The sequence below is a fragment of the Podarcis filfolensis genome, assembly GCF_964270895.1.
Source record: "Podarcis filfolensis genome assembly, chromosome: 11".
In the NCBI taxonomy this organism is placed as follows: domain Eukaryota; kingdom Metazoa; phylum Chordata; class Lepidosauria; order Squamata; family Lacertidae; genus Podarcis; species Podarcis filfolensis.
In genome coordinates, this window is record NC_139613.1 from 58954612 (window position 1) to 58975305 (window position 20694).

The 20694-nt window shown below is 40.9% G+C and overlaps 1 protein-coding gene across 9 annotated transcripts in view; it reads left to right on the forward strand.

Annotated features, from left to right (window-relative positions):
* Positions 1-3972: 3972 nt before the first annotated feature.
* PRUNE2 (prune homolog 2 with BCH domain) overlaps positions 3973-20694 on the forward strand; it is a 142031-nt gene continuing 125309 nt past the window's right edge. For all 9 annotated transcript variants that reach the window (XR_014539751.1, XR_014539752.1, XM_083576430.1 and 6 more), the window contains exon 1: positions 3973-4286. Coding sequence is in view for 7 of the 9 variants with exons in the window: in XM_083576430.1 (XP_083432556.1) it covers positions 4251-4286 (36 nt within the window). In the remaining 2 variants the exon portion in view is untranslated. The remainder of the gene's footprint in view (positions 4287-20694) is intronic.

The window sequence follows — 20694 nt, forward strand, 5'->3', positions numbered from 1 at the left end:
AAGTCGCGGCTGATAAAGTTAGAGCCTCTTTTAATGTCCTACTGTAAGCACAATCTAGGGCCCACAACATGGCCATTTGGCTTGCCAAGAGCTTGTCAAGATGGTCACCCACCTTTGAGCAGACTGCCTGCAGGCACAAATCTGCTCCAGACAGACTCCTTCTGAACTTCCCCTCCTTCTCCTAACTTTACTTTGGCCCAGCGGACAGGTCTTTTTTAAAAAGAGAGGTAAGAATGTATGATGCTGCCACTATTGCTTATATATTTTTGGCCATATTATCAGTAGTGGTGTGTTTGGTGGGGTGCAGCTTCCCTCCTGACAACAGTGTTGCTGCTGCCCATGTTGGGAGGGCAGATTGGCCCCACCAAACGTGCTGCTACTGCATAAAATTCTGCTCAGATTTCTGGTTGCAGATTTTTGCAATGCTATGAAACCTACAATACTATTTTGACTAGAAATGAATGCATGACAAAAGAAATGATTCATGACCACCCGAAGCTATGTTTCTAAAATACTACTGCTTTTTAATCTCTGAAAAATGCCTGTCTCCAGCCAAACACTATGCTACTGTCATGTGATGACAGGATCTAGCACAGCCTTCTGCAACCTGTTGTCTTACCGATGTTGTTGGGCTCCACCTCCCATCCTCCCTGATCATTGGCCATGCTGGTTAGGGCTAATGGGTATTGGAGTCCAACAGCATCTGGAAGGCACCAGATGACAGGCACCAAGTTGAGGGAGGCTGTTTGTGAGCTTCTAAACCAAGACGTTCAGCGGTGGCTGGTGCCCATTAGGACTGGGGAGGCAAAGACCAACAGGAGGTGGAACCAAAGTCAACTAATTCTAGTTTTGTCTCATCCGCTTCCCTGCTGAGGAGGAAACAGTGCCACCTCCTGGACTGGTCATAAGTAAAAAGACAGGTGAATGGAGTCTGAGCGAGGGACAGACTGAGGGTGTGGAGCAGGAACTGGGGAAGAGCAGCATTCAAATCCTCACTCAGCCATCAAGTTCATTGGGTGACATTGGGCCACTCACAGTCTCTCAGCCTAACCTCCCTCACAGGGTTGTTGTGAGGATAAAAATGGGGAGGAGGACAACCATGTACACCACCTTGAGCTCATTGGTGGGCTAGAAATGTAATAAATAAATAAATACATTTATAAATGCCATGGATGTAATAAATAATTAAGCTATGCATATTTGTATGTCAATTATAATAAGCTAAGTTCATTTATTTCAACTCTAGCACCGTAAGTTTAAGAACTGCCTGCTCTTTACAAAGAGGTTCTGAAATCTGTGATAATGGAAGGATAGTAAAAAACACTGACAAATACTTAAACATGGACTTTTGGGGGAGGGGACAGCAGCTCTGTTGCGCTTCATGTTTTTCTGTTCTTCAGAGCAGAAGCATATCGCCCGGTAGAACAAGTTGTCCCTGATAGGCAGCTCAACAACATGATCTGCAGAATATCAAGAGCGGCCAACCCATGTGGGAACATTGTAGATCCTCCTGAAAAGGTTTGCTAATAAGGAAACAAATGCTCTGGAGTGCTGCTGTAATATCTTCAATGAACTGTAAAATAATGCAAGTGAGGAAAAAATTCCCAAGACCTTGAAAACACATCAAGCTTATACACAATTATATGCTACTTATTTACACAAAACCACATGTCTATTCATTTGCATGATATTTATTTATACTGAATTTATCCACAGTACACAAACATTTTCTTTCCTGCTGGTTTGTGAGGGCAAGGCACAAATCACCAGATTCAGAGAGTGTTCACAAATGCTTCTTGAACAGAGCAGCAACCAGGCAGTTGCATCAATGAAAGGCTGTAGCTCACTGGTAGAGCATCTGCCTTGAACGCATAAGGTCACAGAATCACAGAATCATAGAACTGTACAACTGGAAGGGACCCCAAGGGTCATCTAGTCCAACCCCCTGCAATGCAGGAATCTAAACGAAAGCATCAATAACAGATGGTCATCCAACCTCTGCTTACAAACCTTCAGGGAAGGAGAATCCACAACCTCCCAAAGCAGACCATTCCACTGTTGAACAGCTCTTACTGTCAGAAAGGTCTTCCTGGTGTTCACTTCTTGTAACTTGGATCCATTGGTTTGAGTCCTACTCTCCAGAGCAGCAGAAAACAAGTTTGCTCCATGTGACAGCCCTTGAGATACTTGACAATGGCTAGCATATCTCCTCTTAGTCTCCTTTTCTCTAGGCTAAACATACCCAGCTCCTTCAATTATTCCCCATGAGGTATGGTTTCCAGACCCTTGATAATCTTGGTTGCCCTGCTGTGTACATGCTGCAGCTTGTCAACATCCTTCCTAAACTGTGGTGCCAATTGTGGAATTGGACACAGTATTCCAGGTGTGGTCTGACTAAGGCAGAATAGAGTGGTACGGTACTATTGCTTCCCTTGATCTGACCACTATACTTCTGTTGATGCAGGCTAGAATAGCATTAAGTTATAATGGACAAAATCATCCTCCACCTTAAGCATGTGGTCACCATTGTTGATGCATAGAGTGCTGGCAACGTCCTGACCCGGGGTGTTGATCTTTGTCAGGCTGATGGTAAGGCTGAACTCCTTGCATGCTTGGGCAAAACATTTGATGAATCTCTGTAGAGCTTCCCCAGAGTGCACTATCAAGGCTGCGTCATCTGCAAACAACATATAGCAGATAAGGACCCAACACATTTTCTTCTTGGAATGGAGACGTGCCAGGTTGCAGTGCTCATCTTCAGCTGAGCTGAAAGCATATGGGAGCAACAAGGAGAAGAAAGAGAGTTGGGGCAAGTCAGTCTTCTGTAAAAATAGTGAAATAGCCACAATTTTCATTGGTGGGATATAGGTGATGAAGCCTTGGTGGTGAAGGGACCTGTCAGTGTGTGCATTGCACAATGTGGCACATTGCATAATATTATTGGGCTACCAGGACCATGGACTACAACTGATCATTGGCTGGGGCTGTTCTACACCAACCAAAGTTAGTATAATAGAAATAGTGCCATTCTTTATATGTCTGATAAATGGAATTACAGAATCACAATGAACATTCTGGACCAAGTCCATGACAGATGCATATTGATATTCCAAAGAAAATTCAAAATATGGAGAAACAGTGTTTCCTGCCGTCTTTCTTTACTTGGCAATGCAAAAGTTAGGCTTTTGGCAGCATCTTGAGCTATTTATAACCATATACTTGACTTGCCCAGTTAGTAAAACAGGAATATGTAATTGGCTATAAAGAGAAAGTGCCACTTTGCTAAATGAAAAACTTACTTCCATGTAGGAATTTGTATACCGCTCATGTGGACGTCCTTTGGCGTGTGCACTTTTGGCATGCACATTCAGAAGTGTTCACAGACATGTGTAAGGCCTTCACAAACAACAATGTACAAGGAAGACTTGCACAGTCTCCTACACAGAAGTGGGTTCTGTATAGAAAAAAAAAAGTAAAGTGAGAAGTGTCCCTAATGCTTTACTGTTTGGTCAGGACGTTGTAATGAAAACCAACAACCCATCAAAATGAAACAGATAGTTCATCATTTGAACGCTGCAGTCTTCAGCATACAGTACTTACAGAGTAGTGCCATTGAAACCCAAAGGGTTTACTTATGAGCAAACATGGTAAACTTTGGATTGCAAGGAAAATATTTGGCAAACTCGAATTTCTACTCCTTGACGAGGAAGCAACAGGTGACTAAGAAAGAATACATTAAAAGAACCCGAAAAGTTATGCGGCATCCTCATTCTTAAATCGCCACCTTTCCCCCAGAACAGAAGCCTCCGGCGACCCATCCCAGGCCTCCTGCTTCTCCTGCCTGCGCAGCAACTCTGGACGCGGCAGCGAGAGCTCGGCTCCTTCTCTCCCCATTCGCTGCAGATCTCTGCATTCCCACTTCGTCCTCACTTTTGGGCGCTGTCCATGGTGCAGCAATTGCCTGCCTGACGTCAGGCCGCCTGAGCGCCTCGCCGATTGGCGGAGGAGCTCGGCCGGCCTGTGAAATCGCGCGAACTCTTCCCCGGGCTCCCGCCTCCGCGCCCCGGGCGCCGAGTCCCGCTTCGCCTCCAGAGGGAGAGCCGGCAGCGGGCTGCTCTGCCGGGAGCCGGAGCCAGAGCCGAAGAGGCAGCGGCAGCTGCAGCAGGCAGGACCCGCCCGAGCCCAAAGCAGCCCGGCTCTGGCCGGGGACTTTGCCCTGGCTGCGCAAAAGCTGCAGGCCAACAAACAAGATGGAAGAATTTCTGCAGCGCACCAAAACCAAGCTGGTAAGTTCTGCAGGACGGAGAGTGAAACTGCGAAGAAGTTGTTGTTGGTTTGTTGGTTTGTTTGTTTGATTTACTCTGCGAGCTAGTCTCTCTGCATGTCATATTGTTGCTTTAAAAAAAACAAAACTTTTGGAAGGCATCCAAACGACCTGGTGTGAATCAGCATCTTGAATACAGAAAGGCCTTTGAAGGCTTTTGTTCTAAGGAGTCCAATGCTTCTTAGGTGATCAAACAGCTGCACAGGAGATCGCAGTGAAGCCCCCACCCCACCCCAAGAAGTTGCTGTGTATTTGTTTGTAAAGCATCCTGTGCAGGGCAGGTGGCAAGTTTTGGGGTCTGTCACTTTCGAAAACCACAGACCTTTCACCCAAAGTTCACCCAGTACAATCCTGCGCACACTTACTCAGAATTAAATCCCACTGTGCTCAGTGGGGCTTACTCCCATGGTAAATGTGTACAGGATTGAACCTATAATATTCTACCCCATAATAAATAGTGTGGAACTCTGAAGAAGTTTTTGTTTTTGACAGTTCAGGTCACAGAGAATAGATGTTAAGGAAGATGTTTGACAAATTTGGAATAATACAAAATATGATAAATGTATATTTCTATGCGTGGATGAAGCTTTTGGTGCAATATTTTGGCTGTTGTGAATGTTTTTAACTCAGAATTGTTTGTTGATTGGAACAAAATGAAAGTTTGGCCCAGTATAGCCGTGTGGACATCTCTTTACCTCTAAGATGGTTTGTGTAGTATTTCTAACTGCAATGGAAGTCTAGCAGATAATATGTACATTCTTATTATTTTAGCTATTTCAACTCAGTCTGAAGGAGGTGATACCTTTTTACAATGGTTTAAAACTGTTTTTATGAAGATCCAGCATTTAAATCCTGATTTAACTCAGCATAATAGAAGTGCACTTTCACGATTCCACATAGTCAAATACACATAAATGATATTCACTTAAAAAAGAGAGATGATGTTGACTACGTTCAGTTTGCCTTTACTGTATATTCAAGGTCCAGCCCTGTGGGTACAATTCACCATATCTAACCTTCCTTTCTTACTGTTGATGGAAAATAACCATAAATTTGTCTTTTGCTACAAACTTCCTTGTTTTGACACCTCTTTTTGGTTGCCAAAGTTGTATACAATGATTTTTTAAAGTCTCTGTTTAATACTTCCTATCAGGTTCTTCTTTCACTGTACACCAACAGCAATAATTTTTTTGCCTTTGTTAATATGCTAGTTCGGGTAAACCTTCCCCCCCCCCAAAGCAATGTTTTAACACAAAGGAACATGATACTTAAAAATCTCTGATGACAAAGCACAGGGGGAAATACATAATTTATGATCCACTTATCTCAAAAGCCTGAACAGAACAACAGACTGAAGCCTACATTAAGCATGATGTCATGGTCACATGAAAGTCTTGAGGCCTGTTCTTAAAGTTCTGCTTCTGAGATCTTATGCTGCTATCTTTGAGAGAAGCCAATGGCCAGATTTTCTTGGTTCTGGCTAACAACAGGTCTGCCCATGCCAGCCTTGGACCAAAGATAGAAGAGGGCATATGACACTGGATCTTTCAGTTAGGTACGTTGGTAGAAAGAGACTTAAAAAGGGATTTTTAGGAGCATAGAATTGTAGAGTTGGAAGAGACCACAAGGGTCATCTAGTCCAACCCCTGCAATGCAGGAATCTCTTGCACAACATGGGGCTCAAACCCACGACCCTGAGATCAAGAGTCTCATGATCTGCTGAAATAGCTGCACCCCCTGCACTCAGACCCCTCAGGTATGAGGGATGCCAGTACTCACCAGTACACAGTACCGACACCTTCCTCCCCAAATCTTGGCTTCTGAAGTGAGCGTGTGAGGAGGTGCGCATTTTCTCCTGTGCCCCTTGGCAATGTCCGCTCTGGTGGCAGCGCTTCCTCCTTATCCTCATCCTGTGGCAGCACAGCAGTGGTGGCGGCCGGGCAGCACCAAGAGGACTCTGGCTTCCTCGAAGGCCTTGCGGATGGCGCAGAGGCAGAAGAGTGAGCTAGCTCTGGGCACTTGGTGGGCTCTTGCCCTCACTGAGCCCAGCCTGCAGCAGCCGCAGCCAGTCAGCCAAGAGGGGTACTTCATGATGAGTACTGATACCTTTTTTCCTAGAAAAAGGACACTGTCCTCGGTAGATCAGACATATACAAAGCAAAAGGAATGTGAATATTTCCAAGCATTGAAATGTTAAAACTGAAGCTAATGATACATTTTAGACAAGCTCCTGAAAGTTCTCTGCAACAGTGAATTAAAGCACAATCATAGTGGATTATAAACTTGGTAAACTGCATTCAAGGATAAATTTAAGAAAAACTGCTGTATTAGTTTCTGAGCAGGAAATCGAAAAGTGCTGTGAAAGCTTAAATGTATACTGATTTATTATTGGTTTGGCGTTGAGCTTTCATAGTTAATGGACCAGTTCATACAACAGGAAAGGCTGTGTAGACAGACATTCTCTTCTGATAAAAAAGCAAGACACATTTGCAACCGCAGTGTCTTTTTCTTTTAAACTTCTGACTAGCTACTGATTATTTTAGAACAAGGATTGGGAACTAGTGGTCCTCTGCATGTTACTGGGCTTCAACTCCCATCAGCCCCAGGCAGCGTGGCCAGTGGTCGGGGCTTAGGGGAGGGGGGGGACTTCCCCATCCTTGAATCAACTACATGAAAAATCAGGAACATTTAAAAAGCAATATCCTAAATCAGATTTAAAGAACGACACACTTCAGTCCCTTCTGTTAAGAGAATATTATTTATTTCTCTCACCTTTCCCCTGAAATAGAACTCAGGCCGCTTTAAAAATTAAAATCAACAGTACTAATATAACAAACAACCATTGGTAATTGGACTAAAAGAAGATGATGATGAGAAAAGAGAGTTGACTTTACTGGATCCCAGGGACAGCCTGGTGTGTTGAAGGCTTCTATGGGACTCACAGCCTGGATTTCACTGAGCTGTGATATCATGCGCTGTGACAGGGGCCCAGCAACAAGCAAACTCATTTTAAGGCCTTGCTGATTTTAAGGCCTAGATATTTTAATCTGAATATGATTGATTGCATTTCCACCTTGTATTTCAACTAGAAGAGATAGTTTGTGGAAAGTTTGTGTGTTTGTGTTAGTATTTGGGGGTGGAAGAGAGAGAAGATACAATTTTAAGCTCAAATATAAAGCTTCATTGTTCAAATATCTGAGTCCAATTTAAAGTGCTAGTGCTTAATGTTAAAGTCCTAAATGGATTGGGAACCAGATACCTGAGGGAACACATCTTCCAGTACCAGTCTACCTGACCTATAGAAGCACTTCTCCAAGTACCTACTTTAACAGATACATTCTGTAGTTACAGAGGAGAGGGTATTCTCTGTGGTGGCATCCCAACTTTGGAATGCTCTTCACATGTATTATTCAACTTTATTTAAAAATGTGGTGTTATTTAGTTCCAATGGAAACTGAGACAATTGTGTGGTTTTTAAAATAATTTCTTTTTAAAATTTAAAATTTAACTATAATAATCATCAGTTACAATTGAATACATAGTTAATTTGACTTCCCTCCTCCCCTTCCTTGGTTTCTTATAAAAACATTTTTAAAACTGCATTTCCCCTGTAACTCCTTTTGTCTATTTCTCTCTGTATTCCTTCCAAAGTCACATTTTAACTGCTTGATTTTAAATTAATCCTGTTAATGTATTTAATTGTTTACAATAATTTTTAGAAGATCCACATACCTTCACCATACTTTGTTGAGCAATCTTCTTGATTTCTTAATCCTCCTGTAAGTTTTGCCATTTCTGCATAGTCCATCAACTTTACCTTGCCATTCTTCCTTTGTTGGGACAGTGTCCTCTTTCTGTCCCTGCACAAAGAGCATCCTAGTGGCCGTGGTTGCATACATAAGCAATTTTGTTGAATCAGGTTATACTTGATAGGACTGTCACATGGGAGGTGGAGCAAATTTGTTCTCTGCTCTGGTGAGAAGGACTCAAATTAATGGAAGAACTTTCTGACAGTAAGAGCTATTTGACACTGGAGGAGATTGTCATGAGAGGTGATGGAATCTCCTTCCTTGGAGGTTTTAAAGCAGAGGTTGGATGGCCATCTGTCCTGGGTGCTTTAGCTGAGATTCCTGCATTGCAGGGGGCTGGACTAGATGACCCTTGGGTTCCTCCCAACTCTCAAATTCTATGATTCTATGAAGACTCCTTAAATCATTGTTCAATGTAACAAATGAGGTGTTGGGTTAAGTAAACAACTGAACAATTATAGACACCCTCTATATTAAAAGTCACGGTTAATTATAAATTATCAGCACTGCCTTGATAAGCATATTGAAAACTCAGAGTAACTGGAAACCACTGTTGCCAAGAATAAATATTTATGAAGTTCTGTTTGCTGGAAAGCGGCACCTAAAATATGTTTGTAGAAATAGTGTTTTAAAATTGACCTTTTATTTTTCCAAGAAATAACAGACTGAAAATATGCCATGTGAAAACTGTGCAGAATTGATCTTAAAAATAACAGCTGTGTTTAAACATTGCTGCCACCTGCAGTGTTGATGCTTTCAAGAGAGTGTGTATAATATTTGTACTGTGATTGATGAGCATATTTTTTTGCCAATTATTTTTATTGATTTTCCAAATTATTACAAATTGTTACTGAATTAATTCAATTTAATACAATTTCCAAAACCAGTTTCCTGCTCTTGTAACGATGAGCAGATTTTAATTAGGCAGCTAACCAACATTATGAGGTCACTGTGTCTTCCATTTTAACAGCCGCTTTTATTGTGCAATGATTTATTAGTGAATGTCTAAAAATATAGCAATTTAATATGCCCTTGCTTTTTACTGAGTTATGGTTGGTAAGCATCTTTGGATTAAGGAGATCCCCTCCCCCACACACATTAATTGTTTCTGCTTAGGCCTATGTGAAGGGAGGAGCAGAATATTCCTGCTTGAGTGGCTAGGGAGACCCAGTCAGTTGGGCGGGTATAAATAATAAAGTAATAATAATGAGTAAACAGAGAGGTTTAGTTTGCTCTGTGAATCCAGTCTCCAGAGTAGCTAGTGGGTTCAAGGTTTGATAATAAATCAAGATGTTCTGTTTAACACTTACTTTGACTTCCTCCTTCTTATTGTGAAAGGTTTAATAATAATAATAATAATAATAATAATAATAATAATAATAATAATAAATTTTATTGATATCCCGCCCTCCCCAGCCGAAGCTGGGCTCAGGGCGGCTAACAACACTAAAATAGTGCAACATTATAAAAACACTATAAAATTAATTAAAATCAAAATTGATGGCAACCCTAAACTAAAGTTCTGTAAAGATTGCCAAAGGAGGGAGATATTATTCCGTATTAAGACAATGGCATGAAAGATGGGGGAATTGGTGCTTAAAAAAGAAAATATGAAAATAATTGGATTTTGGACCTTAAATATCTATGACAACTTCTGCTAAAAGCCCAGGGAGAGTGCCTTCTAAATATACACAGTTGGCATGTGCAATTGTTGACCTGATTTCATTTTAATTACACTTGGCATGGTAGCCATGACTGACAGGTAATTCATTATGTAAAAAGCTGTAATATGTTTCCTAATAGGACATTAACAGCAGGGAGTTGGGAAACCTGAGCTTCCCTGTCCTGTAACTGAGAGAAGGATAAAAACTGCTTCCAATGATCATCTTGGGCTGTTTTATTCACACACCGAGAAAGCGTTCAATCTAAACCCAGAATTGCTTGCTGGGCTTTGCTCTGCTTCAGCTGGGCACAAAGACAGGGCTCTGTTTAATGTATGCAGAGAGTTAGAAAAGAAAGTCAGGAGATTCTTCTTCTTGCTAACACCCACCAACACATAGACCAATTTGTGGCCCTCCAGATATTGCTGAACTACAACTCCCATCATCCTGGGTCATCGGCCATGCTTGCTGGGACTGAGTTCAACATCTGGGAAACTAAAGGTTCCCGACCTTTGACATAGACCATTTGCTCAGAACTAAATTTTTCATTTTAATTGCTGATGCATAGCTCTCCACTTCCCAGGTTCATATTGCTTTGGTAGGTTTTGTCATTTCATCATAGTCCATCAATTTAATCTTCCACTCCTCCCTGAAACTGAAGGGAGATCCTGGCAATGAGCCAGAGTGAAAATTCTTCATTGTTTTGGTATTTCAAGATTAGTTCAATATGTCATTGCGGTGGTGGGGTACCTACTGGTTTCACTGGTGATGAAATTTGGTGACCTGGCGAGATGTGACTAACTTTCTGTATTAACCACAAGCTGTTTAATGGTTTATTTGGCCTGTTCATAGCCCATGCTGAGTAAAAACTGTGGGGTAAGGCCTACAGTTAACATTTTGTCTACCACTGCTCGTTTCCATGTTGTTTGAAAGTCATCCTTTATCATTGGGGTGGGGGGAGGCCATCTGGGTAAAAGGATAGTCTAAGCCAGAAATTTAGTGTGACCATCCAAACGCTAGCCTCTGCTCTTACAAAACCTGTCTTGAGACATATTTTGGCACTTGAAAAACTGATTTTAGGAACTTAGATTGCAGTGGTTCCAGTGATATGAGATTAGTGAAGGGGCCTAGCTGAGCACCATATAAAAGCTGTGTGATGGACTTGGCCTCAAACAGTTTAAGGGCTGTGGGTATATAATGTCCAGCTTTGGTCCTAAGATATTTAAGTATGGCAGTTGCATTTCTCTTTGTATTCTCAGCTGCATAATCCCCATGGGCTTTTCTGTTGCCAATGCTTTCATAGCTTTTCTATGCCCTGTGGGTGTTCTTGAAATTGCTGCATCATCTGCATACAGCAGGACTGGGATATGCCTCCCTGCCAATTTTGGGGGGTGATAATTCATTTTATGGAGATAGGATACCATATCATTAGTACAGAAATTAAATAAAAGTGGAGCCAGTATGCACCCTTGTTTCACACCTTTCTCAGTTCCAATAGCGTTGGAAAGATGCCCCTGGGGGTTGCATTGCACTTTGAGCACGATCTCTTCATGTAGCATGTGTATTAAATATAGCAAGCGCCTGTTGAGTTTAGAGACCTCCATTTCCCCCCAAAGTTTGGCTCTGGATATGGAGTCAAAGGCTGCTTTAAAATAAAGACAGCATAAAGGGAGACTGTGCTACAAAAGGAGTATTTTTCAATTAGATGTTGGAGTACTAAGCATTGGTCAACGGTAAAACGGCCTTCCCTAAATTTGGCTTGTTTCTTTGCAAGTATGTTTTCTTGTTCCAGCCAGTCCTGAAATTTCCATTGCAGGTGCCTTGCATACAGTTTACTAATTATGCTGAGGAGGCTCATTGGCCTATAATTAGCTGGATCATCTTTCTTTCCTTTTTTATATATTGGGACAATGATTGCAAGACCCCAATTTTTTGAGATGTGTCCATAGATATCGATGCCCAAAAATCCAAGTTGTTTTGGATGGCATCAGCAGGAATTAGATTTTCTTCTAGGGCTTTTCTCTGTTTTCGTTGGGCTATACGGTTCTTTTTTTTTTTTTTAATTGATTTTAATTCATTTTGCTACATCCAACATTAAAACAGGTGAAAAAATAAACATACATAACACATACATACAAAAAAGGAGTACATAAATAAAAGAAATAATAATAAAAAAACAAAAGAAAAAACATCTCCTAACATAAAACACCAACTAATTAACTTACATTAACTAAATAACAAAATAACACACAACATTAATTGACTTCCCTTCATCTCGGTTTCAGAATATATTATATGATTTTTTATCTGCAGTTTCTTTTCCTCAAAAGACTCTTTACGTCACAAGTGTTACGTCATACCTACTGTGATTTTTAGATTTTTTACCTCTGTTTCCATATATGTCATAAATTTATTCCATTCTTTATTAAACTTTATGTCTTTTTGATTTCTTATTTTCTGTGTCATTTTTGCCAGTTCTAAATAATCAAATAGTTTGGTTTGCCATTCGTTTATAGTTGGGATTTTTGATGTCTTCCAATTCTGCGCTATTCTGGCAGCCACTGTCGCATACTGAAAGCGTGTGTGGTCTTCCTTTTTGATTTCCTCCCCAATTATCCCCAGCAGAAAGGCTTCGGGTTTTTTTATAAAGGTATATTTGAGGATTTTTTTTAATTCATTGTAAATAGATTCCCAGAATTTTTTGATAGGCTCACACAACCACCACATATGATAGAAATCGCCCTTCTTGATCTTGCACTTCCAACATAATTTATCACCAGTTTTATATATTTTTTCCAATTTTACGGGCGTTACATACCACCTGTACATCATTTTATACATATTTTCCCTGAGTGTTGTGCATGCCGAGAATCTCATGCCTTTATTCCATAATGCCTTCCATTGATCAAACTCTATGTTATGTCCGAAGTCCATTGCCCATCTGATCATTACCTCCTTTACTTCTTCATCTTTGGTATCCCATTCAAGTAACAGGCTATACATTTTCGATAGGAGTTTTGTTTTACTTTCTAGTATTTCAATCTGAAATCTAGATTTTTTCTCACTTATCCCATTCTTTTTATCCTCAGACCATATAGAATTAATTTGGTGAAATTGGATCCATCCTGTCAATTTGTTCTTTATTTCTTCATAAGGCCTAATCCTCCAACCAGTCTCTGTTTTTACTAGTAGGTCTTCATATGTCCATCTTTCTCCTTCGATGTTTGGTTTTTTAATTGTCAGGATATCAATTGGCGATAGCCACCAAGGGGTCTTCTGTTCCAATAATTTTTTGTTTCTTTCCCACACTTCCAGCAGTGGTCCTCTAAAAATGTGGTTAGAAAATCCTTTATGAACCTTTCCCTTGTTACGCCATAGGTAAGAGTGCCAACCAAATCTTATATTAAATCCTTCTAGATCTAACAAGTCTTTATTTTTAATAACGATCCAATCTTTGACCCAACAAAGACACGAGGCTTCATAATACAACTTTAAATTTGGAACTGCGAATCCTCCCCTATCTCTTTGATCTGTAAGTAGTTTAAATCTGATTCTGGGCCTTTTCCCTTGCCATATAAATTTAGAGAGTATTTTCTGCCAATCTTTGAATACTGAGGTACCCCTGATTATCGGTATATTTTGAAATAGGAACAACAATTTCGGTAATAAACTCATTTTAATCGCCGCCATTCTACCCGACCAAGAAAGTTTTATTCTGTTCCAGGTATCTAAGTCCTTCCTTATTTCTTTCCATGTGGTTATGTAATTATCTTCCATCAAATTTATATTTTTCATCGTTAACCAGATTCCAAGGTATTTTACTTTTTTTGTTACTTTAATACCAGTTTGAGATTCAAGATGGTTTTTTACCTCCTCTTTCACATTTTTAGTCATCATTTTAGTTTTTGTTCTATTTAATTTAAAACCAGATAATTTTCCAAATTCTTCTAACAGATCTAACACCTTACTAACACTCTCTTTTGGATCCTCTAAAGACAACATAAGATCGTCAGCATATGCTTTCAATTTGTATTCTTTTACTCCGATATTTATTCCGCGTATCTCTGAAGTTTTCCTTATATTATTTGTAATTATCTCTAACATCATAATAAACAGAAGAGGTGACAGAGGGCACCCCTGCCTTGTACCCTTCGAAATTTCAAAGGGTTCTGTTAAGTTATTATTGATAATTAATTTGGCACTTTGTTGTGAGTAAATTGCTTTTATTCCTTCAAGGAATGTGCCCTCTATCCCTGTCTTTTCCAAACATTTTATAAGAAAACGCCAGGATACATTGTCTAAAGCCTTTTCGGCGTCAATGAACATTAAAACTGCGGGGATTTCATTTTTGCATTCTAAGTATTCAATGATGTTTATTGTATGTCTTATGTTGTCTTTTATTTGCCTATTAGGTAAAAAACCAGCCTGATCGGTATGGATGAGGTTAACTAGACACTTTTTAAGTCGGGTCGCCATTACGTCTGCGAAGATCTTGTAGTCATTGTTCAGTAATGAAATCGGTCTGTAGTTCTTAATGATCTGTCTGTCCGAATCAGGTTTCGGTATCAAAGTAATGTATGCTTCTTTCCAGGATGCTGGTGTTCTTCCTCCTCCTAAAATCTCATTCATTACTTCACATAGCACCGGTGTTATAAGTTCTTCTAGGACTTTATAATACTTGGCCGATAGACCATCTGGGCCTGGGGCTTTCCCCAGTTTCATCCTCTTTATCGCCTCTTGAATTTCCTCTGCTTTTATGGGTTTATTTAACAGACTTCTTTCCTCTTCCGATATGTTGTTAATTCTGTTTTCTTCTAGATATTTTTCTATTTCTATGGCATCTTCTTCTTCTCTTTTATATAGGTTTTCATAGAATTTGAGGAAGCTCTTTTTTATTTCATTAGGGTCCTCCAAGATTTGTTCTTCTACTTTTATTTTATTAATAACGTTTTGTTTTTTCCTTTTTCTCAGTTGCCACGCCAGAAACTTTCCAGTTTTATTTGCCGATTCGAAAATTTTTTGTCTCATTAACTTAATTCCCCATTCTACCTCTTGATTTATTAATGTTGAGTATTGTGCTTGTAATATCTTGTACAGTTGCTTGTTCCCTTCATCACTCGGTTTTTTTATCAGATTCTTTTCACATTCTCTCAATTGTGTAATTAACTCTTCTTTTTTTTGTTCTCTCACCTTTCTTCTTTGACTATTTTGTTGTATCAGAAAACCTCTTAGCACTGCCTTACTGGCATCCCAAACTATGTCTATGTTTGTCTCCTTATTGATATTTAAATCAAAGTAGTCTTTTAAGGTGGTTTTAGCCTTTTCAATCACTTCTTCTTTTTCAAATAAATAGTCATTCATTCTCCATCTGTACATACCCTGAGTTTTCCAATTTAAATGTAATATTATTGGGTTGTGATCAGATAGTGTTCTAGGAAGTATCTCACATTTCGACACTCTTATTGTTAATTCTCTTGATACCCATATCTGATCCAACCTGCTCCAACTCTGATGCGGCTCTGAGAAGTGAGTGAATTGTTTTGTCATGGGGTTTTTATATCTCCATATATCTATTAAGTCTAAATTTTCCTCGAGGTCATTAAACGATCTCGGAAGTTTCCCTTGATTTAGATTCTTCCTCTTTGAGCTTCTATCTAGTTCTGGTTTCGGCACTCCATTTAGATCTCCAAGTAGGACCAGTTTATTATTCTCTAGATTTAATAAGACTTGTTCCTATTTTTTGATTTTTTTGGGGGGGGGGGCTATACGGTTCTCTGTTCTTGTCACAGGAGCCTGGAAGGTTTTCTGTGTTTTGGGTATTTTGGCTACTTCCATCATTGGTACCCCTATAAAGTTCCTGGAAATACACCTCCCAAATTCTTGGGGAAAATAGCAGTCTGCCATAGGTGGTCTATTGCTTTGGTAGAGCACCAAGATATTCCAGAATAGAGCAGAGTTAATTGGATTTGGCTGCTTAGATAACCCTTGAACAGTTGTTTTTCATAGCTTCTCTTTTCCCCTGTGCTAGCAGCTGCTTATAAAATCTTTTCTGCTCAAGGAGATCCATTGTGGCATCATGTTGGAGACATAAACTGGGTATGAATTGGCAAGGGGTTTTTTTTGGCATCAACATAGCCGAGTCCTTATCAAACCATGGCTTTGATTGTTTTTGTTGTTGTTTCCAATCTACTCTGTTATTGATTAAGTGCTGGTATAGTTGTTGGGTCAGGGCTTTATAGGACAACAAAAGGTCATCAAAGGATTCAGCTGATATCAGGGTAGACTGGAGAGCCTGTAGATGTACTGAGTCCAATAACTTGTCACAGGTAGGTAGCCGTGTTGGTCTGCCATAGTCTAAACAAAATAAAAAAATTCATTCCAGTAGCACCTTAGAGACCAACTAAGTTTGTTGTTGATATGAGCTTTCGTGTGCATGAAGAAGTGTGTATGCACATGAAAGCTCATACCAATAACAAACTTAGTTGGTCTCTAAGGTGCTACTGGAAGGAATTTTTTTATTTTGTTCCAATAACTTGGTCATATTTTTATTTAAATGAGGAGTTCATTTGGCTCAGCAGTAGTTCCTTCTAACTGGCATTATGGTGGGCTGAAAATTTTCCTCAGTGTGTATCTTCTGGGTAAATTCTTTAGTTGGAGCAGGACTGGGAAGAGATCGCTCTTGAACCTAGGTATAACCTCTATAGCTTCAGCATAAGGGAGAAGTTCCCCAGAGACAATAGCACAGTCAATGGCACTCATCCTAGCTCTGGAAAGATAGGTAAATTCAACTGGATGATCCTTTCCAAAGGTACCATTCAGGATGTGGGGATTTAGCTTGAAAGTCATTTGTGCCAGGCAGAGACCTGCAAAATTTGAGGTTTGGTCTTTTGAGGCATGAGTGGCAAGTGGTCCTTCGTCTTCCCAGTCAGGTGGTGGAGTCTGATTGTTTGGTCTTGGTCTGGCATTGAGCTCCGTTCCCAGAACCGCCATTGCATTTGAATTTTGCAATATAAGGTCCGCATCATACCCTTCCAGCTCCCCCCACAGAGCTCTGATTTCAAGTTTCTGTCTCATTGGGGGCATGTAAGCATTTAGTACTAGCAGAACATTCTCGTTGAAATGGAGCAAAATAGCCATGTAGGCGTGTGTCTTATATGAGAGGAGGGGCCTTGGTGGAGTACCAATAGTGGTATACAGTGGTACCTCTGGTTACGTACTTAATTTGTTCCAGAGGTCCGTTCTTAACCTGAAATTGTTCTTAGCCTGAAGCACCACTTTAGCTAATGGGGCCTCCCGCTGCTGCCACACCAGCGCCGCATGATTTCTGTTCTCATCCTGAAGCAAAGTTCTTAACCCGAGGTACTATTTCTGGGTTAGCGGAGTCTGTAACCTGAAGCGTCTGTAACCCGAGGTACCACTGTAGATTAAGATCCCCAGAGCCCTTTTGCTCTCTTGTGTTTCTCCCCTAGTTCACTTCTGATTGTAAATGAGTGGCAGGTCGTTCATGGCCCATGATACTTGTATCAGTAAGATGTCATCTCATGAAAGAAAATCAGTGAAACAAGGGTCTCTGATAGATGCAGCCCACCCAGCTACGTTCCAGGTGAGGAGGGTCACTTGGCTTTTCTTCATGGGGGATCAGGGAGCTTTTTGTTCTGGCATCGACACCTGGGAGTATTAAGGAAGCATGGGCAGCAAAGTGTGGGTTGTTAGCAAGCAAGGAGGCAACCTCTTTGATGGAGGAGGTATCATTTGTCTTCTCCTGCCACAGTTGTGATGAGGGAAACTGGATCTCCTGTGTGAGTAGATCTAGCTGTGCCCCAAGGAATCTGAGGCTTAGTTGTGTTAGTCTGGGGTCCGTGAGTATGGTTTCATTTGCTTGTCAGCAACTCGGTGATTTATGGTCTCCTTAAATGTTATTAGCATGGGGCTCAGAAAAGCGAAGCCAAAATGATCAAGGGGATGTAGCAACTCTGTTACGAGGAAAGGTTATAGCATTTGGGGCTTTTTGGTTTAGAGAAAAGATATGTAAGAGGAGGCGTGATATAAAATTGTGCATGGCATGGACAAGTGGATAGAGAAAAGTTTTCTCCCCCTCTCTTGAAACTAGAGCTCATTGACTTCCAAGGAAGCTAAATGTTGGAGGACTTAGGGCAGACAAAAGAAAGTCCTTCTTCATGTAGTGCTTCAACTGCGAAACTCGCTCTACCAGGAGGCTGGGATGGCCACCAACTTGGATGGCTTTAATAGAGGATTGGACTAATTCTTGGGGAAATAAGGCTATTGATAGCTACTAGCCATGATGGCTATACTCTGCCTCTACAATTAGAGGCAGTAATTTTTCTGAATACCAGTTGCTGGAAATTGCAGGAGAAGAGAGTGCTCTTGTGCTTGGACCAGCTTGTGTGTTCCCCACAGGCAGGGCTTTTTTCAGCTGGAACTCACTGGAACTCAGTTCTGGCACCTCTCAGGTGGGTGCCCTTGCCATTATAAGAGAACAAGGGAGGCACCTCTTTTTCTAGCAGTGCCCACAGGCGCCTGTGAGAACAGGGTGCTGAACTAGATGGGGCATTGTCCTGATCCCACAGACTTTTATGTTCCTATGAGAAGTCCCCCCAAGTCTCTGGAGCAGCTGTTGGAGGATGGAGGTGCACAGGGTGTTGCAGGTGGGAGGAGAGGAGAAGGCAAAGTCCCACTGTGATAGCCGTGCTCTGTTCCCAGAGCAAGATGAAACAATTCAGCACAAAAACAGGATGACTGAACTTTAGGTGATAGTCTTATGATGTCTGGTGGCCTCACCATACAGAGTGGTAGTACCAAATATTTTGCCTCTGATAATGATTCTTGCTTCTCTGGATGGAGGGCAGAGAGGGCTGTGTGCCTGTGCATAGAAACTAGTCTCTTGCACTAAGGCAGAATTTACAGTCAGTGCTTTGCCTTCTTTTGCCTCTGGCTCCACCCATTGCTGGCAAGGTGTCCTCTGGAGATCGTCCAAAAGGCTTTGAGACTGAAAAGTGTCCTTCACCCCCACCCCGTCCACTGCTATTGGATTGCAGCCTTAAATGTTTTCTTTCAGGGACAGGAAGGTTGTGGTTTTCCTTTCCCTCCCCCTGTAATCTACTCAGTCAGATAATGAGTGGGTTGGGCTGGGGGAGAAAAGAGAAGCTGGAAACAACTGCTAATGCACTGTGCCGATAAAAAGCTACAAATCATGGCTCAACATTGTTTTATGTTCCCATCCTGGATAAAATAATGCTGATACAACTTTTTGTAATCAAAGCATCCAATGGCCGAATGTTATTACATTGCATAACAGATTCCATCCCCCACCTGACTTGAAACTCTGCAACATCGTATGAGAAGGGAATGATCCAGCTTTTCAGGATGAGGCACCTGTGCCTTTTCAAACTGTCATGAGAACCACTCATCCTCATTCTGCTGGTTTTTAGTTGGGAAGGAGTTCCAGTTCACAAGAGAAAGATATTCATGGTGAGTGAGGCAGGCTTTTAACTGATAGATCTTTTCTGTTTGGACAGTACTTCTTGCAAATAGCTGTAAGAGATGTGGCCTCTGAAAGACTCTAAATCTCTTTATGTTATAAACTCACCTCCGGGTTAAGTACTTAATTCGTTACGGAAGTCTGTTCTTAACCTGATGCACCACTTTAGCCAATGGGGCCTCCTGCTGCTGCTGCGCCGCCGCTGCACAATTTCTGTTCTTAACCTGAAGCACTATTTCTGGGTTAGCAACATCTGTAACCTGAAGCGTATGTAACCTGAAGCGTATGTAACCCGAGGTACCACTGTATTTGAATTTTGAACCATGTGATCCTATGCCAAGTCAAAAAATCTTTCACCTTTTTGTCTCTAATTATAAATTCAGTTTACACGCAGAAAGATTAAATGCAGTCTGTGCCTATCAAGGCAAGTTTAGATCTAGATTGAGTGCAGTAGTCATATTCAGCTACTGTTACTTTCTACACTGTTATGAAGTTGTCATTAGAACCAGCAATTGTCAGCAATCTATGTCTGTAAAATAGGAGAAAAGGGAGTTTATCCATGCCTGAGTGGCATTCTAGATGTCTTTCTGCCTGTGTAATCACTGTGGCTTTTAGGCTTCTAATATAAAGTACAAGCAGAAACTAATTAACTATGGCTTCTCCTTTCATGTCAAACATTTTTGTTGAAAATGACCATGATATTGAATGTAAATATTCATTGGAAAGATCTTTGGATTAGATCCCGTGGTGCTTGGTGCAATGGAAGGGCACTTCTGTTTGTGCAACGTGACCCCTGCTTCTCAGTGCTATCCATTCCCTACTCCTGTTGCAGAACCTGCACCCTCCTGCACACCATTCCAGTGGGTCCTTGACCTTCAAGAGTGAATTTTCAGGAGACGGTCTGCTGTGGAAGGAGGTGGTGGGAAAGCTCCATTGGCTGAGCCTCACACTACTTATGCTTCTCCAGATCTGAACCAATATTTATAACCCACCTGCACTGCTTCTTAAAGTCAGGATAGGCAACAGTAAAACAAAACCATCAACTATAAAATATCAATATTGAGGGCATAATTCAATGGGGATGTGTCTTGTGCAAGGCCCTTGGAAAGGAATTAGACCTTTTACATACTGAGTAGGTTTGCTCAGAAGATGTTGGCAGTGGATTTGATGCAGTTTAGTTAATAATTACCTAGAATGAACTAAAAAGGGAAACTGAAGTACAGAATCTGCCTGAATGCACTTTGTGCAGGACTAGTCATAAACCAAAACATATGCCCAGGTGAACTGTAATGGATGAAAACAGATAGTAATGTGGCTGAAAACAAGCCAGGTATGCCTGATCTTGATTTTAAAGCTCATTCTGCTATTAACTTTAGTTCAAAACAAAACAACCTCACGGTG